Below are 26,614 nucleotides of genomic sequence, written 5' to 3'. Positions count from 1 at the left end.
GTAACACTCATGGGACCTGGCAGTGGTGGGAGTGTGCATTCTGCATGAATTCTTATTTCCTGAACTCACTGTAACATACTTACCTAACATGGTGCCTCATGACCTTTGCCAAAGGAGTTCAATAACACCATCACTTCTGTGGTAACACCCCCTAAATATTTTAGGCTGAGGTCCACATTTCTTCTTACCCCAGGTAAAACTTCCACTGACTTTAATGGGAGGGTTGCCTGAGTCAGACTTGCAGTTCAGGTCCTTCTTGCTCTTAAATATGTGTGTGTGTGTGTGTGTGTGTGTGTGTGTGTGTGTGTGTGTGTGTGTGTGTGTGTGTGTGTGTGTGTGTGTGTGTGTGTGTGTGTGTGTGTGTGTGTGTGTGTGTGTGTGTGTGTGCGCGTGCGTGTGCACACACACACACACATATACACACACGTAGCTTCACATTCTGCTTCAATAAATGAAATACATTCATACTGTATAATTAGCCTACAGGCCAGTGTAATCTTCAAGAACTGGTTTCCTCTTCTGTTTGACAATTCACTATAAACAATAGTGTAATCATGAATATAAGCAGATTCTTAGGATAGGGGATTCTCTTGGGAGATTTTACCATCCTGTAACTCATCTCTTCCAGCTATAAGTGTAGCTGCCCATACAAAGTCAATAGTCTCCTAATTTTCTTTAAAAATGGATTGCAGAATTTGTTGAAATAGACCACAGGGTGTTATGCAGAAGAAAAGTCCAGTTGGTTTTGGAAACAGATAAAAAAAAAATGCAGAAGCCAAATTGGAGCAAATGAAAAGATTTTATTAGAAATGCAGTAAAGATAAAAGTCTTTTTAAATCAGAGGCATAGATTTTTACTATCAGAAGTCATATTTTTTTATTTTTTTTGCACACAAGAACCTAAATCTGGAAACAGCTATCTTAACAAATAGGATACATATAAATATGACACAAACAACCAAAATTAGATTATAAAGCTTAATTTCAGTTAAAATATCAAAGGACATTGCTTAATAAAGTGGATTGGCCAGCTCCTCGGCTGGTGTAGCTTTACTGATGCGGCACAGAGTTACAGCAGCTCAGAATCTGGCCTGGTGGAAGTTTGTTAAAATTCCTGACCCCCTGCTATTAGTAACACTTTAGGTAAATGAAATTGAATGAGTTATTTTAAGAACAAATTCTTTTTTTTACCATGTATGTTGCTTTTTTAAAAAAAACAAAAAACAAACAACAACTAGACTTGGATAGTGAAAGTAGACTGGACAGTTTCACTCTCCAGTCTGTTTCAGTTGCTGGTTCTTTTATGCTGGCCCAGTGCTCCTGCGTTTGGATTCACATCACTGAGGCAGGGACACAGAATGTTTAAATTATTTTAAAAATATTTTCATTGCAGCGTTTTTTGAAACATTTCATTAGGGCCAGATCCTCAGTTGGAGCACATCGGTGTTGCTCTGTTGAAGTCAATGGAGCTAGACTAAGTCACATCAGCTGAGGATCTGGCCCTTACACTATCATTGGGCCATATACCCAAGAGGTGTTAAGTTAAGCATCTGCAATGCTCATTGAAAGGCTCATCAAGATTTGCAACTCTTGCCTCTATTCAACCTCCCCCACCCCCAATTGTTTAACACAGTCTAAATCTGGGGCAAAAAGTACTTGGCACGGTCCTTTTAATATTGCCTTCTGTTGATTTTAACATAACGTGCCTGAAAACACCTGGAAACCCTTTCTATATCTATGTGTAACTCCAATTTAAGTCCACACGAGTTGCATACACATCTTTATGGGCTGACGCTGGCCCTGTGTCAGAATCATGGCTATTTTTCAATGAGGATGTGCAGCACACTGCAGAGCATCATCACTTACGTGACTAGGAAGGAAGAGATGGAAACTCTCTTCCTCTCAAAGCTCCCAGTGAAATCTATGGGAGCCATGCATATACATGCCAGGCAAAACTGGATCTCAAACTGACAGGGAGAGCTTACTACTGAGTCCATTCTAGTTGTATCCACCAGGAGCAGCTGGGTATAGGGAAAATATCCAGTATAGATTTCTTTTAGGTACAGTTTTGGCAAAGGAAAAATCCCGTTTTATATCCCTATTCTATTAACTTTGGAACTTATCAGAGAAGATTCTCTTTGCACAACTGAGTGAAGCTCGGTTGAAAACTGGCTTGCTAAAATATTCCATTTCTAATATAACCAGGGCCCTCAATGCCACTGAGTTCTGGCTTAATCCATGTCATTCTCCATACATCCAGTAACTTGAGGTCAGCACAGTGCTTGTCATTCATAATAGATCTGACTGAAAGATGTGTGTGTATTCAAGTCATCTTCTGCAGATTATTCCCCCAGCTCACTTTCTGTTCCCATTTGTCTGCACATTAGCAAACCAACCTTCTAACATTCATGCAATGTGCTAACCTGGAGACAGTGGCAGGAATATCGGAGCGCAAATGAGCATTAACTCCTGTCAACTGAGAATCTGGTTTTTGAAGTAGACACTAATTTGTGAGTTTTGATGTATCTCAGCTCATACTCTATCTGCAGTCAGTCACTTTAAGCACACTTTAATAGCTGTGCTCAAATGTAGACAGCTTCATGGAATATGGAAGCATTATGTTAACACATGAAATATGCATTATACATATCTCCTTTTAAAAAAAAAAAACAACCCAAAATACATTTAAATGAATTTTTTAACCGTTTCTTCAGACAAAGGCATAGTATTACACACACCAATACCTCCCCCCCATCAATACAAACCTTTGTTTATATTTGTATAGACTGAACTTTTAAACTACAGATTTGAATTGTACAAGTGGATAAACATTAGTGATCACTGGGAATTGTAGGGGGGAAAAATTGCTATGGTAATAACTATAGACTTGACATAAGAAAGCGTCACAATTAATAGATCCAGATAACTATAGCACCTGTAGCAAGCTAAGGTAAGCACATATTAGTAACAGATACAGCTTTATAAAAATCTCAGCAAAAGTTAGCTAAATATATAGCTTGTTATAACCGGTCAGAGATCTTTGATTAGCAGAGTAAAAATGTGGAGTTCTCTCATGATTTATGATATAGGAAGATGCAGGGCCAGATTCTTGAGTTCACCAGAGTTATGCTGATTTACCCTAATTGATGATCTGGTCCACTCATTCTATTTCTCTCTCTCTATATATATAGTATAATTATTATAGAAAGCCACAATGTACATACTGGTAATAGTGTTCTGTCTCCTTAAGGAGGTTTTTAAACTTCATGCTTAAATAGTGCTTTACTGTTGTTCCTCAGTGTCTCCCTTGAATACCCCCCTACCCACACACTTTACTAATATCTAAAAACATTTTCCAGACATAAGCATGTGTGGGTGTGTGGAGGGAGTGTATGAAAATTTCAAGGGGACCTGACATCCCAGGCTTAAATATAGAATATATGCATAGCAGCTTCTAACACACAAACATAACGGTTTCTGATTTTAGAAGCCCCAAGGCAACATTATACAATTTAGCAGACACAGTAGGTGAAAAAGTTAGTCCTAGTACTTAACTACAGTTTCCAGAGCTCTTGTGTAGCTCTCTGTTTTAGGCAAAGCTCCAAGAAGCTGCCCTCACAGAGCTAGATGGAGCTGGCAAGGCTCAGATGGCGATCACGTGAAGGCACAGTCGGAGAGTGGGCTTGCTTACAATGTCTGTATGTTTTGGCTGCTGTGTTCCTCATCTGTCACGTAAAGCCAAATCATGGCAGTTCCCCTTCCTCCAAAGTCTAGTTTCATTTTAGTACTAGTGGAGGAGGATTGTGCAAATCTCAGCGTTTTATGACTTATAAGAAACAGTCACTGCCTGGGTTCATGGTCAGTTTTAGAATGTGACATTTTGCTAAGTATTTTGCTACGTATCTCAGTTCCTTTTTTGTTATCCTTATTATAACTCCAGTATTTGCATAATACAACATCAAAGTACCTCAAACCCAGAGCAAAGCTGATGCTTTTTTATATGTTATGCATGCAACATCCCTGCTTACATGTGTTCCGGGGACCGCATGGGTAAAAGATTAAAGAACCAGGCACCAGCCTTAGGGAAAAGTCCAACTGAATTTCATAGAGAACGAAGATCTTAAGCTTGGCAATAGAATGCAATGGAGAATTATACCCCACCGCTGTAGTTCTGTAAAATGGTCTGAAACAAACTATAGAAAGATCTGATTCTCCATGAAATTTTCCTGTAGAGTAAGGGCCCATTAGCAGTATAAAGGGGCCATAAAGTGAGCACAGATGTAATTTATGCTCTCTTTAAGGCCCGTTTATACTGCCAGAACAATGGAAAGTGGAGATAGTGTAAATGAAAATCAGTCTAAGATTTGAGGGTAGACTATATAAACCTTCCTCAATTCCTGTGCAACCATATTGGTTTAATCACTATCCAGTTTTAGTGGGCTTTTCCTGAGGATTCATTTCCAGGACTGATTTTTTTCCCTTCACGCCTCTTTAATACTTTGCAAGAGCTTTAGGTCCCAGTCCTCCTCCCATTGAAATTCAGGTGAATTTTTGCTTTCTATTCGCTTTTACTGGAGCAGGATCTGCCACTGTCTGAAGACCCTAGATAAAGAACTTTTTAGTTTTGCTCTATCAAAGTTCTCAGGATTTCATGTTTGGAACAAAATGCATATTGTAAAACCAGGGCCAGGAGACAGCTGTTTCAAAATAGCTCCTGTGGCTGTTTCCTGGTATGACCTCTACGTTCTGGATGTCTGATAGATAGATAGTTATAATTTGCTAGTTCAAAATACCTATTAAGCAGTAAATATTTTAATTATATACATGATCAATATGGGTTTTTTCCCCCCTTTCAGAGCAAAGGGTTAAGCTGCAATGTACTGTTTAATATACTGAATTCTACCATGTAGTTTAAAAATATAGGTAGGCTGCTATTAGAATACACAGAGATCTAGGGAACAGGCATTTTTTCCAATACATTCATTGTGTTTTCTGTAGCCACCCTCAGATCTTTCACAGCAACCATGCGTTGTCCCTCATCATTCTGATGGATTCAGTGGTGCTGAAGGATGCCAACCTGTTTAAATCATTGGATTGTGGCTGAAGCCCTCTGTGCAGCAGGTCGCCTCCCACCCCTTCACATGAGAGAGGAGGCACAGGGTACAGGACCTAACAGATTGCAGTGAATAGAAAATGAAAACAAGGGATTGGGATGAAGGTCAAAGGATTAAAACTGACAGATCTGGAGAATGACCATTTAGCCATATTGGAAATATGGCACAGGCAGCAGATGATCAAACATCCCGTCCTGCACTGCCACTCAGCCTCGTGTGGGGTGAGAAGGTTGGTCAATCTCCATGTCTATTCAGTCCTTGAGTGCTACAGATACAAAAGGGTGCCAGCTTTAGTGGTAGCAACCCTCACTCTTTGAGCTATCCCCTTTAAAACAGTTTAACAAACCCTTTTCACAAAACTAAAATAATTCAGTTATTCTCACCCCTACTACTTCTTCCTTGGCCAATAAAATCCCCTGGACTTTTGGTAAGACACCAGCCTGGATAAAGGCATCCTTTGAACAATGTGAGTAAAATGTTTGTATTTTCCACCAAAAATTGTAGCATTTTCAAAAGTGTCCAAATGAACAAGACTGAGATTCCTGAGTGCCTAAGTCCCTTTTGAAAATGGGGCTTCTTAGACACTTTGAAAAATGTTACCTCACATCTAAAACAGAGCAGCCCTGAGAGCGAGCTGTCAGGACTGCTGTGGGGCCCCATCCTCTGGATCTCCAGGGGTCCCCCATTTTGAGGGGTGAACCCTGCCCTCTTTTCTGTCTCTGGACTGTACTGGAAAGGAGGAAAAGTTGCTTCCCATACGTGTCTCCTTTGGGACGCTAAATATTCCATGGGGTCACATGCAATGGCTATTCAGATGTTAGGATCAAGCAACTCCCACTGACATCAATAAGATACTTTCCACTAACATCAAGGAGAGGTGGATCGGTCCCCAAATGGTGGTGGTGGGCCCCATATCAGTCCTTTTGATTGAATTCCACTGTACCTGGCTTCTTCCCAAGGTTGGCATTACTTCAGCTTTATTTGAAGACCATTTTGGAGTCAGATTTGCTGCTTAGAGTGCACCAGTTTAGCTGCACAGTTAATGCTGATGCAAAATTGCACCCACAAGTACTTGTGCCGGCAGGTTTGTGGGCACAAAAAGGGAGGCCAGGTTGAGGCTGGTCTCAAAAAAATTACACTTTGGGGGTTAACATTTTTCATACGTGGTTAAGACCCAGATGCCAAAGGCATTTAGGCACTTAATTCTCACTGACTTCGATGGCAGGTAGGTGTCCAAATACCTTTGCAGGTCTCAGCCTATGTGACTTAGGAGTCTTAGTCACATTTTCAAAAGTGACATAAGCACCTAGGAAGCTTAAGTGTCATTGCAAGTTAAGGGGACTTATGCTCCTAAGTGCCTAAATCACTTTTGAAATTGGGACTGAAGCACATAAGTCATGTAGGCACTTTTGAAAATGCTACCTCTTAAGTTATTCTCCCTCCCCTTCCTACAGAAGCTGTTGTACAGTTTTGGTGATACACAATGATCGTTTTATTGCACCCAAATGGTGGAGTCACTTCAGGTGGGATGCGGAATCTCTAGATATACAGGGCAAGATTCTCCACTGCCTTGGCCCTTGCCCTTTGTGCATCTGTGCAAATGAATGTGCGCAAAGTACTACCAAATCAGACATCTTTGTTCACTCACAGAAGTTTTGTATCTACTTTACAGAGGTGCAAATGACTATACAAGGAGCAAATCAGTAGAGAATCAGGCCCATAAGCTGTAAAGCACTTTTGGATCCTAATCGTTGGGATACAAACCACTATTAAAATGCAGTTTGTAATGAATGATTGATTATCTTCACCATCACTCATTAGGAAATCATTGTGCTCTTGTACTCATAGATTATGTTCTTAGGACACTGGCAATACCTTCTCGGGGGGGGAGGGGGGCTTTTTATTTATGTAGTGATATATCTTTCAGAGTTTTGGGGCCAAATCCATCCCTGGTGCAACTCTATTGTCTTCACAGGAAGTACGCCATGAAGGCATTTGGCCTACTGCACTTGGAGGAAAGTAGAACTGGCGTAATTGGGTAAACATCCTTTTTGTATGCAGTGCTATTACAATCATGTTGATACAGGCTTTCCAAAAGCCACTAGCTATTTAGGAGTTTCAGTTTTAGGTGTCCAGCTTGAGGGACCTTACATGGGTCTGATTTTCAGAAAGTACTGAGCCACCACTCCTGGAAAATCAGGCCCCTTTAAGGGATCTCATTAGGCCCTTTTGAAAACCTTGACTAGAGTTTATACTGTTGCTAGCAATAGAATGTCATGTGTTGCTGGTCTTAGTTTGCATTTGGAAGGGTCTCAACCTTTCCTCGCTGCTCACCAGTAGTGGCGCCAGGGTTTTTGGCGCCCTAGGCGGGGGTCCTTCCGCGCCCGCGGTTGTTGGCGGCAATTCTGTGGCGGGGGGGGGGGGTCCTGCCATGGCTCACAGTCTTCGGGGCACTTTAGCAGTGGGTCCCAGAGCGCGTGAAGGACCTGCCGCAGAATTGCCACCGAAGACCCGGAGCGCGGAAGGATCCCCTGCCGCCGAATTGCCGCCGAGGATGGCAAAATGCCACCCCCCCAAATCCTGGTGCGGTCGCCTAAATGGAAGCGACGGCCCTGCTGCTCACACATATACAGGTTAATCCCAGTAATGACAACGTGAGATATCCAAGAGCACAACTCCCTAAGCATGACTGGAATAATTTCACTTAAACAGTCTGGACCAGATCCTCAGCATAGCTCCACTGAAATCAATGGAACAGACAGATTGACACCAACCAAGAATCTGGCCCATTGTTTGTTACCATATAAGCTCAGCAGAGGAATCTCAGTAATTATCAAAACTGCTTTTGTCTATGGCTGTTAAAGATGCTCTTTGGAAACTATTTGTACAGCCACATCTTTAGAATTTTTGTGATACATCTAGCTCTTCCCTCAAGGGCCCTTGGCAATAGTGGCCATAAAAATTGCTCTTCAAATGACTGAAAAATATAAATAAATTCATTTAAAATGTGTGAATGGTTGTCTGTCAAAAATCTTTAAACACTCATCTATTTGCGGTTTCGACGGTGGTACTAGCCTGACATTTGTTATTCACTCTCTACAAAACAAACCAAAACCACCCTCCTATACTTTCTGTTGCTGGATTTCAGTACCAGTTAATGAGTGTAACCGAACGCCCACAAAAAAGACCTGATATCTGTGTTTCCACATCACAAAGCATGCCAACAAACACACAATGGCTGTGATCAGATTAAGAACCATCTGCAGTAGCAGATACAGACTGAAAGTGCCAGTGACACTGGTACAGTCAGATACATCCTGGTAAACGAAGGTCCTACTTAGGGGATCTGAAGTTTCCAGTTTGCACTGGCAAGAGTCAAGGACGGCATCACAGGTAAACTGTACAATCTGTGAATAATGATGTGCAACAAAAGCCACTGCCAGAACACAGGTAATCAGACTCAGGGTGCTCAGTAGAAAGTACACCAGCTGAAATAAAGCAAAAAAGAAAAACGTTCTTTTCCAGCTACACAGAGAACGGGGCATATAACCAAACACATGCACCGATTTTTCTAGTGAAAGCGTGCATTTGAGGGATAGTTTATACATTTCATGCTCATGAGCTGCAATAAATATGTAATTCTGGGTTGATGCAGAGCTGTGGGTGCTAAAAGCAGTTGCAAGTACATCAGCGCTCCAAAGGCATATTTTACTTACTTTATACAAGGGTTGGAATACAATTTTCAGAACAGACCTGTTAAAAATAGTATCAAGGAGTCTAACTTTTTACAAAGCTGCATGTTTAATGGAGCAGAGTGCGCTTTTATGGTACTGTTCATGCCACTTTGACTAGAGTTGCAACAGCCACATATTCAGGTAAGGTAACTTGGTGTGGCTCTGTTGAAGTCAATGGAGCACCAGCGATTTACATCAGCTGAGGCGCTAGCCTCAAATATTTAATTGCAAGTGGTGGTGCTTACAAAAACTGCTGTAATTATGCCACTGACATAAAGGGTCTCTTAAAATTACAGTGCATGCATTTGTGCATGCATCTACTCATGGCTATGTTTTGCACACAGAAAAGAATCAGACTCGTGCAGGCATATTGGACAGCCTAGGTATCTAATAACCTGAGTAGGGACTGCAAAGGCACTTTGCTTGAACTCATCTGAGGTTCCATGTGAAAAATGATGATTACTACAAAACAGGCACACAAATTTATAAGAGTAAATTTGTGCCTCACACAGAGGCCCCTTTGGAAATCTGGCCCAGAAAGGTAAAGGAAGATTTCAAAGGCACAGAAGGAAGTTAAGTTCCCATTACTCTCTAAGGCTGCCACTTGCATGGCATAAAAAGGATAGAGTCCTGTTTTAGTCCCAGAGGGAAATGTAATTATTTGGGGCCTGGTACTGAAATCTGCTCCGCGTGGATGGAATTCTGATATCACTGTGAGATCATTCAGAGCCCCAGTCACTTGTTGGGAGAGGTTGCAGGAGAGGAGCTTTGATTATTATACAGTATGGAATTTCCTGACATTTGAGTTCTGGATCTGGCAATTTTTGTATTGCACTCACAATTTTTGGGAATATATATATATTCAAATATAACTGTGCATCATTTCTGGTTCTGCTGAGCAGGATGGAGACATTTATTTCTCTTGGCTTCTTACCTATCTGTCAGCAACATGGCATGATTGGGAATTCGTTATTTTAAATAAAGAGGCTTTATTATTATTTTTTTAACCTCTGCACCATAAGCAAACTATCAATACATAAGCATTTTTTATGACCATGAAGCTTTAAGTATGTATGTTTTGATAAAATCCACTCTCTGGGTATATTTGTCTTTGATTGACACTGTAGATCTATCTTCCCCTACATGTGTCAGTTTGGGGAAGGGGGGAAAATAGTAGGGCTATAGGAGATATCAAAGCAATATGTCCCTTCTGTCCTCAAAATAACCGAATTCAAGATATCCAGATCTTCATTTAGAAGCTATGGCTTCTATTAAGTTTAATGATTCTCCCTGCAGCCTTAAACTTAGGGCAATTTCTAAATGAAGGTAGCTTTTATTAAATTTAATTATATTTCCCCTGAAGCTTTCATAGTAAAAGGCCCACAGTAAAAGTGAATTTACAAAATGAGGGCAGCTCCTATTAAAAACTGCATGGTAAAGGGGACAGCTACTAATTGAGGGCAGCCTCTACACAAAGATATATGGTAATTTATGAGCATGTGTAGTATTTCAGAAGATGACGTAAACATTTTTAAAGGGAAAAGCATGCTGGCAACAGATAATTCCATTAATGATGATATTCATGAGGGAACCAATTTTGATCAGTTATCCTGATGTAAATCTGTGGCAACTCCATTGAATGGAATGGAGAGTAGAATATGACCCCACTACATGATTTTTTAAGCCTGTATGTACCGTGAGTCTGATTCTGCATTGATTTGCACTGCATGCAGATATCAACACCTACAGAAAGTGAATGTAAAATGGCATCAAATCAATAAATAATCTAGACAGTACTGCTAGTAATGGTCACATGTATTTGCATGTTATGCATCAAAATAAATATATTGATTAAAATGATGCCATACATGAAGGAAATCTGAGGTTTCCTTTCAAATGCAAAACTCTCCAGGCAGCCCCTGTAGCAATCAGCGGAGATGCACAAAATCATATGGGGGCATTAGGCAATTCACAAATAGCTATTATCCTCACATGGTGTTTGCAGAGGAATTTCCTTTGCAAACAGATGAAAATGAACACATTTCTAAATATCAAAGGTGAGTCCAAAGAACTGGGAAGGAGCACAAGGCAGCGAGTGCACAGATCCCATCAACAGGCTTATCACATGACAGACCCAGAGGCAACTCCAAAACAGCAAATACAACTGCTCAGGGAGTTCTGCCAAGGAGCTGGAATTTGTCCCCAGACAAATGTTTTTCACCACTTGAGAGATATATAGGCCCTGTGATTGCTATCTAAATAGAAGGAGAAAGGAAGGAATGGGGGAAGTGATATACCATGATTCGGTACAGTGAATGGCAAGTCACATACATTTTCCTACATGATGAACCCAAAGGAGAAAAGGTTTTTAAAATATTTACTGATAAGAAAATTGTATTTTTGTTACATGTCAGGGAAATAAACAACAGCTCAGTTAAGATCCATTGTGTCCTGCATGGGAAAGTCCTGTACTATTAAGGATTAAACCAGTTAGATTCCATAGAAAGTACTCCAAAAACCTGCAGAAGTTACTAGAGAGCAGCTTGGACTATAAGTCCAGGAAGAAAGGCTAAAGGATGTCAGAGCTGCCCTTTATATCAGTGTAAGTGCTATTTGGTGCTGGTGGGTGGAGGTAGCTCTGCCTCCTGTCTTTTTTCAAATCTTCCCCTTGACTTTTATTCATTTTCCTTTTCCATTTAATTCTTTCCACTTATTATTCCACACCAGCACAATAACAAGAGTCTTAGAAATAAAAGTAAACTGGAGAAAAGCTGACAACACTCCCACTGGAAAAAAAATTTGGTGCGCCTCAGAGTGAAATTCATCTCAATGCAGAGGGTCAATGCAAGGTCAATGAACACCATAAATACCATGCAAGTGCTGTTTTGAGAAATGAAATGGGACATCAGTGGTGCGTAGTCCTTATGTTGCTCTATGCACAGGGGTGGATTTCATCCTTGGAACACTGACTAAATGTCTGTGATACCTGACACAATATGAAGCAAGGCTACATAGTTTAGATGGGTTTACTATCTATCTTTGGTATGTGGGTGGGTGGGCAGGCAAGTAGGAGTCTTCCCCCAAGCCTTTTAACTTGCGCATGCACATGCAGTCAGCATCTAATTTTCTGGTAAGGGGGAAACTGCATATTAGGCGGGACTTGAAATCAATCATAAAATGTGAGAAATAGTTACAGTAAAGCCCCTATTTATCTGAACCCCTTTAATATGAAATTCTTGCTTATCCTGATAACTGTGATGTCTCCTCTTACCCAGTAACCTCCTCAGTTTTTGAACCCTTGAGCCCATTTATCCAAATGTCTTTGATAGTCCCCAAAATGTTGCAGATAAAATGGGCTCTTACCTGAAAATAAAGTATTTAATCAGCACATCCTGACCTAGAATTCCTCTTTTATACAGACTGCAGATATTCAGGGTATAGTATAACTCCTCCTAAGCATTTGTTTGATTGTTGGCATTTTCTAGACTCCCAATCTAAGGGTTACATTTTTGCAAATTTCAAGCACAATCTGGCTTTCTTTTATATGGGGAAATTATCCAGTACAGCAGCTTGTGATTTTATATCTATGGCAAGATTAAAAAAAATTATACTGTACCTTTATGGCAAACTGGAAACATGTCTTCTCCTCAGGCTGATATGAAACACAAAGCATCACCATTCCCACTAAGGCCACCACACAGACCTGCAAAGGAGGAGATTTAAAGAGACAATGTCAAGATGAAGATCTTATTTTTCCAAACAAAAATGTCCTATCTGTATTAGCAGCACCTTAAAATAAAATAAGTTTTAAAATGTAATAACTTAGCGGTGGTACTTATATGGCCCCATAGAACCTGAGTGCCTCACAATCCTACAACACCCCTCTGAGGAATGTGTATCCTCACTACACCCCAGTGAGGTAGGGCAATGCTGTTATGTCCATTTTACATATGGAAACTGAGGCACAGAGAGGATAAGTGACTTACTTAAGGTCACAGAGGAAGTCTGTGAATGAGCAGGTCTCACAAGTCCAAGGCTAGAACTCTAACTACTGGGCCATGCATCTTCTTCAAATTTAGCTGAAAGTTTTCAAATTTGAAATCTTAAAGTTAGTCTCCCTCAATCCATATTAGGGTATTTATATTAATGGCCTGGTTGTCAGAGGTGTTGGGCACTCACCACTCCAGCTGGAGCCAATGGGAGCTGCTTGGCTCACCATTTTTGAAAATCAGGATTCTTATTTAGCGGGCTAAATATTTAAGGCCTAACTTTAGGCACTCAGATTTGGAAACCTTGGCCTTAGTTTATTTCAGGGATTCTCAGACTTTTGTACTGGGGACCCCTTTCACATAGCAAGCCTGAGTGCAATCCCCCTTATACATTAAAAACACTTTTTTATATATTTAACACCATTATAAATGCTGGAGGCACAATGGGGTTTGTGGTGGAGCCTGATAGCTCGCGACCCCCCATGTAATAACCTCACAACCCCCTGAGGGATCCCGACCCCCATTTTGAGAACCCCTGGTTTATATGGCTCCATTCATGCTTGTTGTTTACATTTTGGACTTCATTCAGCTAATATAGTAAACTAGACTGTTTATTTGTAAAATTTAACTCAACACAACAGTTATAACTCAAAAAGGGAGAAATGCCAGAGTTTCCATCAAGCCTACCATGGGCTTGGCTATTAGTTTTACATGGAAAGTGCTCAGATACTAGAGAGAGGGATACTAACTTTTGGGATGGAATTCTGGATAGCCTTGTGTAGGTAGAGAAGAGAACACATAGGATCCAGCTATTGTGTCCAATGACATTCCACAGATATATCTGGGGTAGACAGGAGAGTTGGGGCATAGCCAACTCACCATTCTCCTTGAACATCTGCTACTAGCAGGTGCAGATGAGCAGAAGGGGCTTGTTTTTGAAGCATCGGTTGCTTAGTGCGCTCCCTGACGTTCCATGGGCCACTATGCCTTATTTGCCCTTCACAGGCAGAAAGGTTCAGAAAAACCTTCAGCTAGTTGCTGTGCCCCACTCCCTTTTCCAGCACTCTTCCCAGGAGACATACCAGAATGTAGTCTTTTGTTTAGGGGCTTGTCTATGCACAGAAGTTTCACCAGTTTCCATTTTTAAAACCAAATTTGGTTAAACCAAAGCAAAACCTTGTTTGGACTCATTTATTTTTAGTTTAAAAGAAGCTTATTTTGGCTTAGCTTAATATCTGTCCCAATCAATGCAAACGTAATTTGATATAAGCCCAGTGCAGATGGATTTAAGATCCTACACACAAAACTTTTTGCAAAAGTTAAATGCTTCTTCTTCACCTTGTGCCATCAATAGGGGATCACCTTGTCCCATCAAGTCTTCCTCTCCAAATGTATTTTCCAAACTGAAACCAGCCTTCTTCATGGCATCCTTCAGTGTTTCAAACCACTCTTCTCTAGGTTCTCCTTGTGATCTTTGTCCTGGGACTACATCTCATGTACTCTCTGGCCAACATATCCCACATCTTGTAGTCTCACATGACCCAGCCATCTCAGCTGATACTCTCTCAGCTATTCAGCAATAGGCGCTATGTGCATCATGGCTAGTACTGTTCAGTTGTATAACCTATCAGTTCTTGTCTTATCCAGATTCCACCGGAGCACTCATTTTGGCAGTGTGAAGTAATTGTTCTTCTCTCTTCTTCATGGGCCAACATTCAGACTGTATATCATGGCTGGCTTAATCATGATCTTATACACTTTGGTCTTTAGTTTACTTGGCGTATTCTTATCACAGAGAATTCCCTCCATTTATACCAAAATGCACTTTATATGGCTTCTAACATCCACAACCAAATTCCCATCATGACACAACACTGAACTGAAGTATTTAAATTATTGCACAGACTTAAAGCTAGATGATATAGAGTTGATTGGCTTCTTGTTGTTCCCCTTAATGAAATGTATGTATTCAGTCTTTTGTCATCTGATTCATAAGCCATTGTCTTCTAATGCAGCCCTCCATAGTTTAAGCCCCCTTTTCAGTTTGTATTTATCTTCATGGCATAAAACTATCATTGGCAAAAAGCATGGTGCATGGAATCTCTCCCCTAGTCTTCTGCATCAAGGGGTCCATTACAATCACAAATAGGAATGGGCTAAAGGTTGTTCCTTGATGTAGACCTATCCTTACAAAGAAAGACTTACTGTAAACACAGCTGCTTCTCACTACTGTTGTGCTACCCTCGTACGTGTCCATGATAGTCTGAACATGTGTCTCTGGCAGATTTCGTGACAGAAAGTACCACCATAACAATTGCCTAGGAACTCTGTCATAAACCTTCAAATCCACACCACTCAATTCCTTGAGTTTCTCCTGGCATATTCAGGCTACAAACCTTGCATACACCATTGACCTTCCTGACATAAACCTGAATTGGTTATTGATTACTTGATGCTCCAGCTCCTCCTGATGTCTTTTCTCAAGGATTCTCTCCAGCCATTTCATCATGTGGCTCGAGTCAGTAATTACTACATTCTGGCACATCTCCTTTATGCTTGAAGATAGGGACCAATGTGCTCTTCCTCCATTCATCAGGCATTTTTCCAAGATGGAAAATTAAGCAGAAAAAGTTCACCATCACTCCCTCGTGGCCTAATGTTTGAAATGCTTCAATTGGTACACTGTCTGATCCCACTGTCTTCCCCCCTTTCATCATCATTAATGCTATGTGAGTTTCCACCATGGGGATAGATCTTACGAGGTTGTTGCTTGAGCATACTTCCCTCGAGGGTTTCTACATGTTGTGGTACTGATCTTCCACCAGCACTCTTTCATTTTAATCTCTGACAGACTTCACAGCTCCCAAATCCTCTGCTCTTCTTTGCTTGATCTTGGCTAATCTATATCTATCTATCTATCTATCTATATATATATATTCCTTTTTTCCCCTTCCTTCATTAGTAGTCCTGCGTATAACGCTTTAAATGCCTGACCTTTAGCTTCTCCAGCTGCTGTTTTTGGCATTTTCTTTACCAGCTTGTATTTCTCAGAACCTTCCACCATTCTTATTTTCTGCCATCGTTTAAATCTTTCCTTCCTCTTCTTTACCGCCTCCTGCACATTGTTGGACCACCACTACAGCTCCTTGCCAAGAAGTTTCCCTTTTTTCATCTGGCGATGGGCAGCTTGTGAACTTTCTGTGATAGGTTTGGACATTTTCCCCCAAACCTCATCAGTTTGGACATGTCCAATCTCTGTAGAACCTCATCCTTACATCTCTAACTTCCTATCTGTGAGCCTTCACCACTTTATTCTTTCTTCCACAACTAATCTTTTGTCCCCCACTAACCTTTTCACTCAGAAGTCCATTGGAAGCAAATCTAGGTTACTCCCCAATCTGCTGTCCTGGGATCACTTTACAGCCTCTCGTGTGTTTGAGATCTCTTCCTCTTGTCAGGAAGAAATTGATCTGAAACCTATTGGAACAGCTCTCGTACATAATTAAGTGCTTCTCCTTCTTTACAAAGCATGTATTGGCAACAATCAGGCCATGGGCTCTGGCTAACTCTAAGATTTTCTTCCAACTTCATTTCTGGTTCCAAAGCCTTATCCTCTGTGACAATCGGCTTAGCCCTCACTGTGTTCTCCCACGTCTGTTGAGATCTGCTCTGATAAAGTTCAGCTTGTGGTAATTTATTTGTCACTTGGTCCAGCGCTATCTGGGATTCCTCCTTTTCCTCAATTGTATGACTTGCATACGTATCTGCATGTAACATGAAATATTTGTTTTCTGTTCAATGCTATTCTAACTTTCATTAGCCGGTCACTCTTTCTTTGCACTGTCTTATCCTGTAATATTTCTGCTTTGATTATTCCTACACTATTCCTATTTCCTATTGAGCCATGATACTGAGCCAAATGTTATGGCTCAATATCAAGTCAATATCAAGTTAAATGTTGTAACCCTCCTGATTTTCATGGATTCCAACCCCTTCCATTTGGTCTCTTGTATACAGACAATACACGCTCTTTCTTTTCACGATCTCAGCAACTTCTCTAGATTTTCCAGTCATTGTTCCCACATTCAGAACCACACATAATTCTTTAGTTCATTTCTTTAGCCACACGCACCCCGAACATGGTAATCTTTTCCCATTTTCCACAGCTGTCGAGCAGAGCGGTCTCATATCACTTCTGGGAGATGCTCTAGCATTGTACCGATATAATCCCTGAAGATGAAGACCAAAGAGCATGTGTGCATGGCACAACTTTTACAAACTGGCTGGCCAGGTCCGATGTTCTCACTTTGAAATTGGACTCCCTTCTTATAGGTGGAATGCTTACTACAGCTAATGAGCTCCATCTCTTTGGAGCAACCTAGTTATAAGGCAGCAGACACCAGCCTTTCAACCCACATCTTCAATTAAGAACATCTCCACCATGAGAAGGCAAGTATACTACACTGGCCACATGAGGCATTTCCTAGGGAGTGAGAGCTCATCCTCAAAACCACCCTGAACATGACAATTCTTTAGTTTGCACGTCTTTAACTAACTTTAGTTGAGTCAGTGTTGCTTTGCATGCAAATAACCTCTAAGCCTCCCCTCCAATTTGTGATCGCATTTTATTTTCTGTTTCTCCTGCATGAGTCGTCGTGTTGTGTTTGGGTTTCTAACAATACAGGAGAAAACTAATTTTACTCATTTTAAGTAGCTTGGACAATATTTGCAGGCCAGATCCTGAGATGTGTTGACCACCTGCAATTCCAACTGATTTCAGTGGGTTTTTGATCAGGTCCCAAGTGAGGATAGAATTTGATCAGTGATCTCCACAGTGAGTTTCTATTTATATCATAAGTAACCACTGTCGTCTCTCAAAAAGGATGGTTTAGGCTTGTAGGGATAGGATCCTGAATCTAAATACCACCTATCCTCTATGTTACAAGATGTCGGCTTTTTTTTTTAATGTCATTAGCAAATGCTGCAAAGTTGAACAGTAGTTGGCAACATTTCCTGTATGCCTGAATAGCATGGGTTAGAGCAGAGGCTTTCAAACTTTTCATACTATGGACTACATCTTAAACAGCACATCTCTCTATCTGTTTGTGATTGCATTTCAGCCCCGTGGCAATGACAGTAATTGCTTATGCAGAACAGTAATAGGAAAGTATTTATGTACTGTCACGGTCTTTATTAGCAGTATTATTTATTTGCAGTAGCACTTACTACATGCTAGTCACTTTTCAGTCATTTACAAAGGACAGTCCCTGTTCTGAACTCAGAATCTAGTGCAACAAGTATTCTTTTTTTTTAAAAATGGAATTAATTACACTGTCTGCTTTTGCTCTTCAGGGTGGGCTCAGCCCTACGAGTTATTCAGCATTCTGTGAGGTGATTAAAATCCTCAACTTCAGTGTGACTTCAGTGAGAGAACTTAGCACCTCACCAGAAAGCTCACCCAACCCTAATCCTGCAGGATCTAAAGCTAGAACCATGTGACCAGCTCTCCCTGGACCTCCAGCTTGTGCTCTGTAGAACCTTTAGCAGTGGCTCTCAGACTTTCCAGACTACTGTGCCCCTTTCAAGAATCTGATTTGTCTTGCGTGCTCCCAAATTACACATCACCTAAAAACCACTTGCTTATAAAAAAAAAACAAACAGACATATAAATACAAAGTGTCCCAGCACACTATTACTGCAAAATTGCTGACTCTCATTTTTACCATATAATTATAAAATAAATCAACTGGAATATAAATACTTACATTTGTACTTACATTGTACTTACATTTCAGTGCATAGTATATAGAACAGTATAAACAAGTCATAGGAAATTTTAGATTGTATTGACTTCGCTAGTGCTTTATATTGCCTGTTGTAGAACTAGGCAAATATCTAAATGAGCTGATGTAGCACCTGGAAGACCTCTGAGAACTCCCAGGGATACACGTACCCCCTGGTTGAGAACCACAATACTCACATTTTCATCATATCAGTAAATGAAAGCAGAGGAAAAGATAAGACATTTTTAAAAGGTTTAGTGCTGCCTAACAGGCTAAATACACCATGAAGAATGCACTCCCAATGCTGCCCCATGTTCTTGGTACATGCTTATTGGAGTTTTGATGTCACAACCTTAACCCTTTTACCTCTGATGTTCATTGCAGCCTCTGTGCTCAGGAAGAATACAATGGCATTCTTTGGCATGCCAACATTCAAATCCCACAATTTTGTGCCTCAGCACAGAGGACGGAGTGGTCACCAGTAACTGAGGGATTCAAATGTTTGTTTGTTAAATTAAAAACAAAAAAAGTCCTCCAAAAGTTGTGTCTGCAGCATCTCACACACTCTCTATGATCTCAAATTGTAGTAACTCACCTTTTAGTTCTAGAGAACCTACACATTCTGTAATTATATTTTTAAGAGCTGACCCAAGGTCTATTGAACTAAATGGAATTCTTTCCATTGACTTCCATGCTGGATCAGGTCCCAACAGACTGAATGATTTATCTGGTCAAGTTTTTCTCCTAACATCTAAATAAATGTTTAAAATAATCTGATTCTGAAACCTTTGAATGGAAGTGTTCTATGTTTGTTTATGAAATTCCCACGTCTTCGGTTAGCCCTTGTCAGTTGTGAATCTGTGATCCCATCTTGTGACTTCCTTTAATCTTCTCAATCAAAGTGTCATTTGGTTTGGTGGGGCCTACTGCAAGTTCTTTATGTATCCTTGTTTTTGTTTGTTTTGCTGAAGAATGATATTGGGAGGGGGGGAGAGAAGAGAAGCCAAGCTCACTGGTGAGCAAGCAGTGGGACAGCCAGAGTCCCTTGGATGATATTACATCCGATCTGTATGCCCGTAGGATGGATGGTATACAAGACCATGACCATTACTCCTCCCCACACTAAAATCAATGGGAAAATCTGCACTGACTATAATGTGAACACGATTTGGTTCTAAGGTACTTGTTTCTCTTTAATCCTGTGTGTTTATTTTGGGGGGAATTCTCTCTGCTTTCCCAGTGAAAATAGACTGGTAGGTTTTGCTTCTTCTGGATCCTCAGCTCATGTAAACTGGCATCACTCCAGGAAAGTCAATGGAACTGCATTGGCCTACACCAGCTGTGGAGCCAGACTTCTGTTAGTAGTTTCACAACCGGATTTTCCATACACTATCACAATGCTATTTAGTTTGAGTTCCCAGCACTGCAGGGGGTCTTCTGAATTGGAACAAAATACAAATCCAAAAATTTGTAAAATGGTATTGAATGAAAAACATTCCTGTTTGTGCTTTAATGGGAAAACAAATACTACCAACTGTTCTTTCATCAAATTTCCCTTTAGGAGGACAGTATTTCTGAACACACAACGGTGTCCCTCCAGAATGTCTGTGAAGTAGCAGACTTACCTGTAAAGTTGTATTTCATGTCATTTCTGTAAGACACGGTTAAGTAGTATTGCCTGAGAACATTTGTAAAGAAAACATCAGTGTTTACTTCTTTCCATGTCATGCGTATTTATGTTCTGGTCCTATGACTTGCACACAGCCTCCAATTTGTTTTCTTTTTATTGTTGACAGCAATAATTGACAGGGTTGGGTGGTGGGGGAGGGGAGACGGACCTGTTTTGGCACAATGGTCCTGATCTGCGCTCACTTATGTGAGTGTAAATTTGGCTCAGCTTAGTACAAGTCAGTAGGATTGCATCAGTTTGAAACTAGTGCAACTGAGAGCAGAACAAGGCTCTGGTTCTATTTCACATGATATCTAATGATAAGTTAGGATTCTTTTACAGTAAATCAAGTCCTAAAGAAATAGGAGCTCATCCAAACCCCATTAGGTCAGTGGCAAAACAGCTACTGACTTGAACAGCAGCAGGATCTGGCCCATCTTCAGAAATCTTTCAATATGAAGAAGTATCATTCAAAAGAATTTCAATCCTGCATACACTTTGTAGGATTCCTCTGGGATCTAAATAATATACTAAAAAAGGATAGTTGGAGAGCACAGTTAATGGGCATTTATAAAGGATTACATCAAGTCAGGATTCAGGCAAGTTTTGAACAGGATATTTTAGAAGGCTTAAGTAAAGTATTATTATTATAATTTTTAACAATAATAGTACATTATTTCTGTTAACCAAAGATATGAAAAACAGCGAGCTGGCAAGGACCTGATGTTGATTGGTAAACAGAATAACTCCTGTCCAAATCTTAGATTATTGGGGATTACGACAAATATCTAGTTTACATTTAAGTTTTGAAAAGGTAGAGTGTCTCTTTGAAGCAAACTTAAGTATAGAACAGCTAGAGAGAAAACAGTTTACATGTTTCTCCTTGTGTGTTATTAAAAGATCAGTTTTGAATTACGTCCATGAAGTGCAAAAGATCATCATCTTTTGGTAAATATTCTTAAAGACTTCTTAAGTGACTATGTTCTAGCAGGGGTGTGTTATGGATACTGCCAATGTTGATTATAAAATAGCATAAGGAAATCTGACATTCTAAGGTTCAATAGCCATTGCAATATCCCAGCATGAAACAGACTTCCCAGGCCTTATTGACTAAATATATAACGTAAGATGCACTAGCCTTAGCACTGGGTAATCATCAATATGCATTTGTTACACAAATAAAACCGATTCCGTAAGAATTATGGAATAGTAGTTAGGAGTTATAAGAGCTGATCTAATTATCTGACTAACTAGGAATAGGCACTTCAACCCTGTGCAAATTTCAGTCATAGTTTATTTCAAGTTCCTATTTCAGAATTTTCCTGGTGAGCTAACACACCCCTCGTTGAACAGATAGCTGCATGAAAGGAATCCACAGAAGGAGTTTAAATTTCAAAAAGTACTGCCTAGAAAAATACCTGGATGCAATTCTGATGTACTTACAAAGTTACAGGTTTAATTTTGGTTACTACATCCTCTGACATATCAAAACATTTCACACACCACTGAAAACAAATAAATATTTACTAGAGCTGGTCAAAAAATTAAAAAAAAAATTTGTGGAAAATGTCAACATTCTTTTCATCTGGCAGGTTTCTAAATGGATCTATTTTAATGGTTTTTAATCAAAGTTTTTAAACAAAACTACTATTAGAATGGTTATTGAAATTGTCTTTTTACCGAAAACAGGGATAGATCCTGTCGCCATTCAAGTGAACAACTTAATTCTTGTTGATTTCAATGGGAACAGAACCAGCCCCTATACTGGACCTAAATACAATTACTTAGGACTAGACTTGCAATGATTCCTTCCTAGGATAGCCCACAGCTTGTAAGATATTTGGGACAGAAACTGTCTTTTCATTGTGCCTAGCACTGGAGAACTTGTCCCTGATTGGGAACTCAAGGCGATACCACAAAACATATATTAAGTAGTAATAATAATACTATGGTGACTGACAAACTACGAATATCCCCTTTAGTACACAGAGTAGATTCCATCAAAGTATGCAAGATGCCACTCTTTACGTAGCTTAGTCATCTAAAAAGTGGAATGAAAGCAGTGAAAAAGTAGTCTTTCCTCCAACCTGCCACAGCAGAAATCCAACAACACCAACTTCATTTCTCACTGCCAAAATAAAGGCACATGCTGAACATCCACACCTGTCTTCAAAGGACAAAGGTTGATTGTTTTCCAAAAAGCATAGCCAGACTGGCAGCAGCAGAAGCACAAACATCCTCCTGCTTTACATGACTAATGTATGACATCCCTCAGACCTATTATACTCATTGAACTAACCACGGCAACAAAGGGTGAGAAAAATATGGTCTGCAAAAGCACAAAAAAAAAAAAAAAAAAAAAAAAAAAAAGTACAATCCACTTATTCCTTATGGGCCAAATCCAGAGGATTTTATTTTGACCAAATTCCCATGGAACTCTTAAGTAAGGCCCACCAGATTTTCCGTCCCTATCCAGTCACCTTTATTTTAAGTTGCTTGTAACTTTCTCATACTTTAATCACACAAGGTCTCAACACAAAGATGGAGGCTAGATAGCAGAATATAATCTGGTAATGATGAAGATGTTGATGTAATATACCTAATTGGGGGAAATATGAACATGTCAGAAATAAATTGCAGTTGTGGTTTGCATTAGTTATTGTTGCACTCTGATATATTAACATGGTTTGCTTTATTCCTACAGCTGTCCAAACCATGGATTGCGCTAATCTGCTCTTTTTTCTGCCTAATACATTATGAGGGTTTTTTATTGTTGCTGCTGCTGCAATTTCAGCCAAAATATGGCCCTAACAACAGGTAGGCCTCTCAGTCAAATGATATATTTGCCTTCCAAGAATTTCCTACAGATTTTGGAAAACATGTGGTGCTGATTTGGGAGAGGCAGGAGAGCTGAAAATGTCTGCAAAGAGATTGAGAAAGAGGAAAATCTGGATCAAATGAGCATCTTGGGCCCTAACCCAAGACATATCTGGAAACACTTATGCAGGTGACTAATTTTACTCATCTGCTTTATTATATGGTCTGGTTAGCAGGAATTTTAGAAAATAACCCTTGTAATCAAAAGCGTAAACAGAGTGAAAAGCAACACATTTGTAACCTGTGGAACTCATTGACACGTGATATCACTGAGGCCAAGAGGATTACACATTTTTATGGATAATGAGAATATCCAGAGTTACATTAAATAGAGTGCACCTTTTTAAAGAGGAATAAAAACCCTCATGCTTCAGGGAATAAGCCAACCACTAATAGATGAAGTTAGGAAGAAACTTTCCTCATGAGCAAGTTATTCCATAATTACCCACTCAAGTCACCTCTCACTATCTTAGATAGGGCATCTTTCTTTGAAGCATCTGTTACTTGCCACCATCAGAGAGGGGATACTTAGCTTCATACCATGGCAGTCTCAGATGATGACCCAATGTCTGTTTGTTTTAAGAACACTTTCACTGCAGATTTGGCAAAATGCAAAGAAGGTACCAATGTGAGATTTCTAAAGATAGTTACAGCACTCGACCCAAGGTTTAAGAATCTGAAGTGCCTTCCAAAGTCTGAGAGGGACGAGGTGTGTAACATGCTGTCAGAAGTCTTAGAAGAGCAAACACTCTGCCCATGAACATTTCCTTTGGTTTTTAAAAGCATCCATTGTATTTCAAATGAAACTCAGCTGAAACTGCTAAGTTTCACCTGGTTTCATGTTGAAATAGTTTTAGTGTGATGCAGCCAAGTGGATCACTTCCCTCTCTAGCAGTTAGTCCACACAGAAGGTAAGAACCTACTACTGCTACTAATCCATAATATTACTTGTTTTGCTCAGCAGTAGAAGCCTGTGCTTTCGGTGCTATGGGTTCCAGATTCCATCCGCACTGATTGCCTAGGGTGGGTGGAGGGAGTGTCACAGTAACCACAGAACCAAAAAACAGCCCAACAGCTCCAGATTTCTGGAGTCTTATCACAACAAACCAAGGTCAAGTTTTGAATTTGTAATGAAACCTGAATCCACACTAGTTTTGCCTGGTTTGGTTTTCACTGGGAACATTTTGCTCTAGTTGCTTCACTACACAAGTTCCCTTTCATTCATGCTAATGGACTAAAGCACTTTGTCATACTGTTCATAACTGAAAATACTTTTGCCACTAATAAAGCAAAAAATCAGTCAGGATCTATTTAACACATTAGCAGTTTTCCTTCATTTTTCTGTCATATTTCAACAACAGCTAGGGGGTTAAATTCATTCTGGGTGTAATTCTGATGGAGTTACACTGGGGGTGAATTTAGCTCACTGTCTTTAACTTCATTAAAAAGGTCTTGATGAGGGTTTCTCAAACAGGGGTCGCCGCTTGTGTAGGGAAAGCCTCTGGTGGGCCGGGCCGGTGTGTTAACCTGACCTGTCCTCAGGTCCAGCCGATCGCGGCTCCCACTGGCCGCGGATTGCTGCTCTGGGCCAATGGGAGCTGCTCGAAGCGGCGCAGGCCAAGGGACATACTGGCCGCCACTTCCAGCAGCTCCCATTGGCCAAGAGCAGCGATTGGCCGGACCTGCGGACGGGGCAGGTAAACACACCGGCCTGGCCCGCCGTGGACTTTCCCTACACAAGCAATGATCCCTGTTTGAGAAACCCTGGTATTGATAATATGTTTTACAGTTCTTAAACAGTTGGTGAATCTGAACACTAATCAAATTCTTTGAAAAGAGCACTTGAGTGGGGTGTTACTAAAACAAGCACACATTGATATTTTACACCACCACTTTCCGTTCTGCTGAGCTGCTAAGAAAGGCAATGTTGCTCATTTCTGCGTTAATAAAGGAATTCCAGAAAGATGTACTTTCTGCTACAGAATAGGAGCATATTTGTTTTATGAGCAAGACACACTCCATCCCATGCCCATATACGTGATCTCCAATCTCTACACTGGCCTAATACCAACCAAAAAGACAGTGAGCAGGATATCTGCATGTAGGGTGTTCTAACACAATGGATCTCCAAATGCTCCAACGCACAGTTCTCAGAATATTCTGTCCGACAGACCACCTGCAAAGACCCTGGGAGCTATACTGACAAACTTCGCTCTGGCTCACGGGTTCTCAACCTTTCCCAGCCAGTGTCCCAACAAGCAACATTCATATCCGTCACAGTGCAACCATATATAAACAAATAATGGCACAACTTCTCAGATACCTCTTTATTTTTTAAGCTCTCATGAACCAATATCTTGTAATCCTTTGCATCGACGCCCACACCACTCCTGACATCACTTGAGCTCCACTTAAACATCGTCTCTCCTGACTGCTGGGAGTTACAGATCCAATTTCTCAATCTCACCTCTCTCTTCCAGTGCCATTCCCCACCCCGCTCCACCTGAGCCTGGCAGCTGGAAATGGAAAACGTGTGTATCTTTCCTCCCCCACATTTGGTGTGTGTGTTTTCTCAGTAGCTCTCAGACACTTGTCTCTCCACTTCTCACTCTCCCTGAAACACATGTATCAGAAAGAATGTTCTCATGGTCACCATACCATTCAACTCCAAGACCAGGCAGTGTGAGCAGAAACCCAATCAGTGGCACATGTAATTGTGTTGGTAAGGAATGTGCCTATACCAAAACCTGCTGGTAACCCAACATGGTGGAACAACCCACAGACTGAGAGATGCAAGTCTAGCCAACACATTATTATTTATTACTTGAGCTAGATTCTTAAATTGGCACCAATTTCTTTAGTATCTTTAGGTCTTCTTTATAGCTAGAAAGGTGAAATAATTGTAAAGCTGAACACAAAGCGATCCTAAGAATTATGTAGCCAAAATCTTGTGTTCCCAGGGTCTGTGGGAGCTCTGCCATCCATCACAAGGTCATACAGGTTGATGTGTGCAAAACCCAGCAGTGTTAGTTCAGACTTGAGTTTTGCTTTGAAATTTTAGGTTAACTCAAAGTGTAAACGTACCAATTTTTGCCTGGCTTCAGGTTGAAGCCATGCAAAACTGAGCTTTGCATTATTTATACCCAGCCCACGCCCATCCAAATGTCAGTCCAAATTCCTGCAAACAGTTCATAAATCATGGCAAATATTACCTGAGTTACAAGTTGGTCACAAAACCTCAGGGACCATTGGTCTAGCTGGGGATTCCCTCTGGAAGGGTAGCACAGCTTTATGTGCTGATTCTTGGGTCTACCCTTTTTTTTTTAATATTGGCTGCATACAGGAAAATCAAGGAGCATGCTCAGCAGCTGTAAACTTGCATGCCCTTGCTGACTTGAATGGAGCAATGCCAATGTACTCCAGCTGGAGATCAAGCCCTGAATCTTTGT

At 40.5% G+C, this 26,614-nt stretch overlaps 1 protein-coding gene across 1 annotated transcript; it reads right to left on the bottom strand.

Annotated features, from left to right (window-relative positions):
• Positions 1–780: 780 nt before the first annotated feature.
• SSPN (sarcospan) lies at positions 781–26,412 on the bottom strand. The gene is made up of 3 exons (XM_050916017.1): positions 26,378–26,412; positions 12,464–12,550; positions 781–8,601 (listed from the first exon to the last, which is right to left on the bottom strand). Exons 2-3 carry the CDS (start codon positions 12,524–12,526, stop codon positions 8,236–8,238), a joined length of 429 nt encoding a protein of 142 aa, XP_050771974.1. The 5' UTR covers positions 12,527–12,550; positions 26,378–26,412; the 3' UTR covers positions 781–8,235.
• Between the last annotated feature and the right edge of the window lie 202 nt (positions 26,413–26,614).

Source organism: Gopherus flavomarginatus, chromosome 1 (assembly GCF_025201925.1).
Source record: "Gopherus flavomarginatus isolate rGopFla2 chromosome 1, rGopFla2.mat.asm, whole genome shotgun sequence".
In the NCBI taxonomy this organism is placed as follows: domain Eukaryota; kingdom Metazoa; phylum Chordata; order Testudines; family Testudinidae; genus Gopherus; species Gopherus flavomarginatus.
This window is presented reverse-complemented; position numbering and strand designations above follow the sequence as displayed.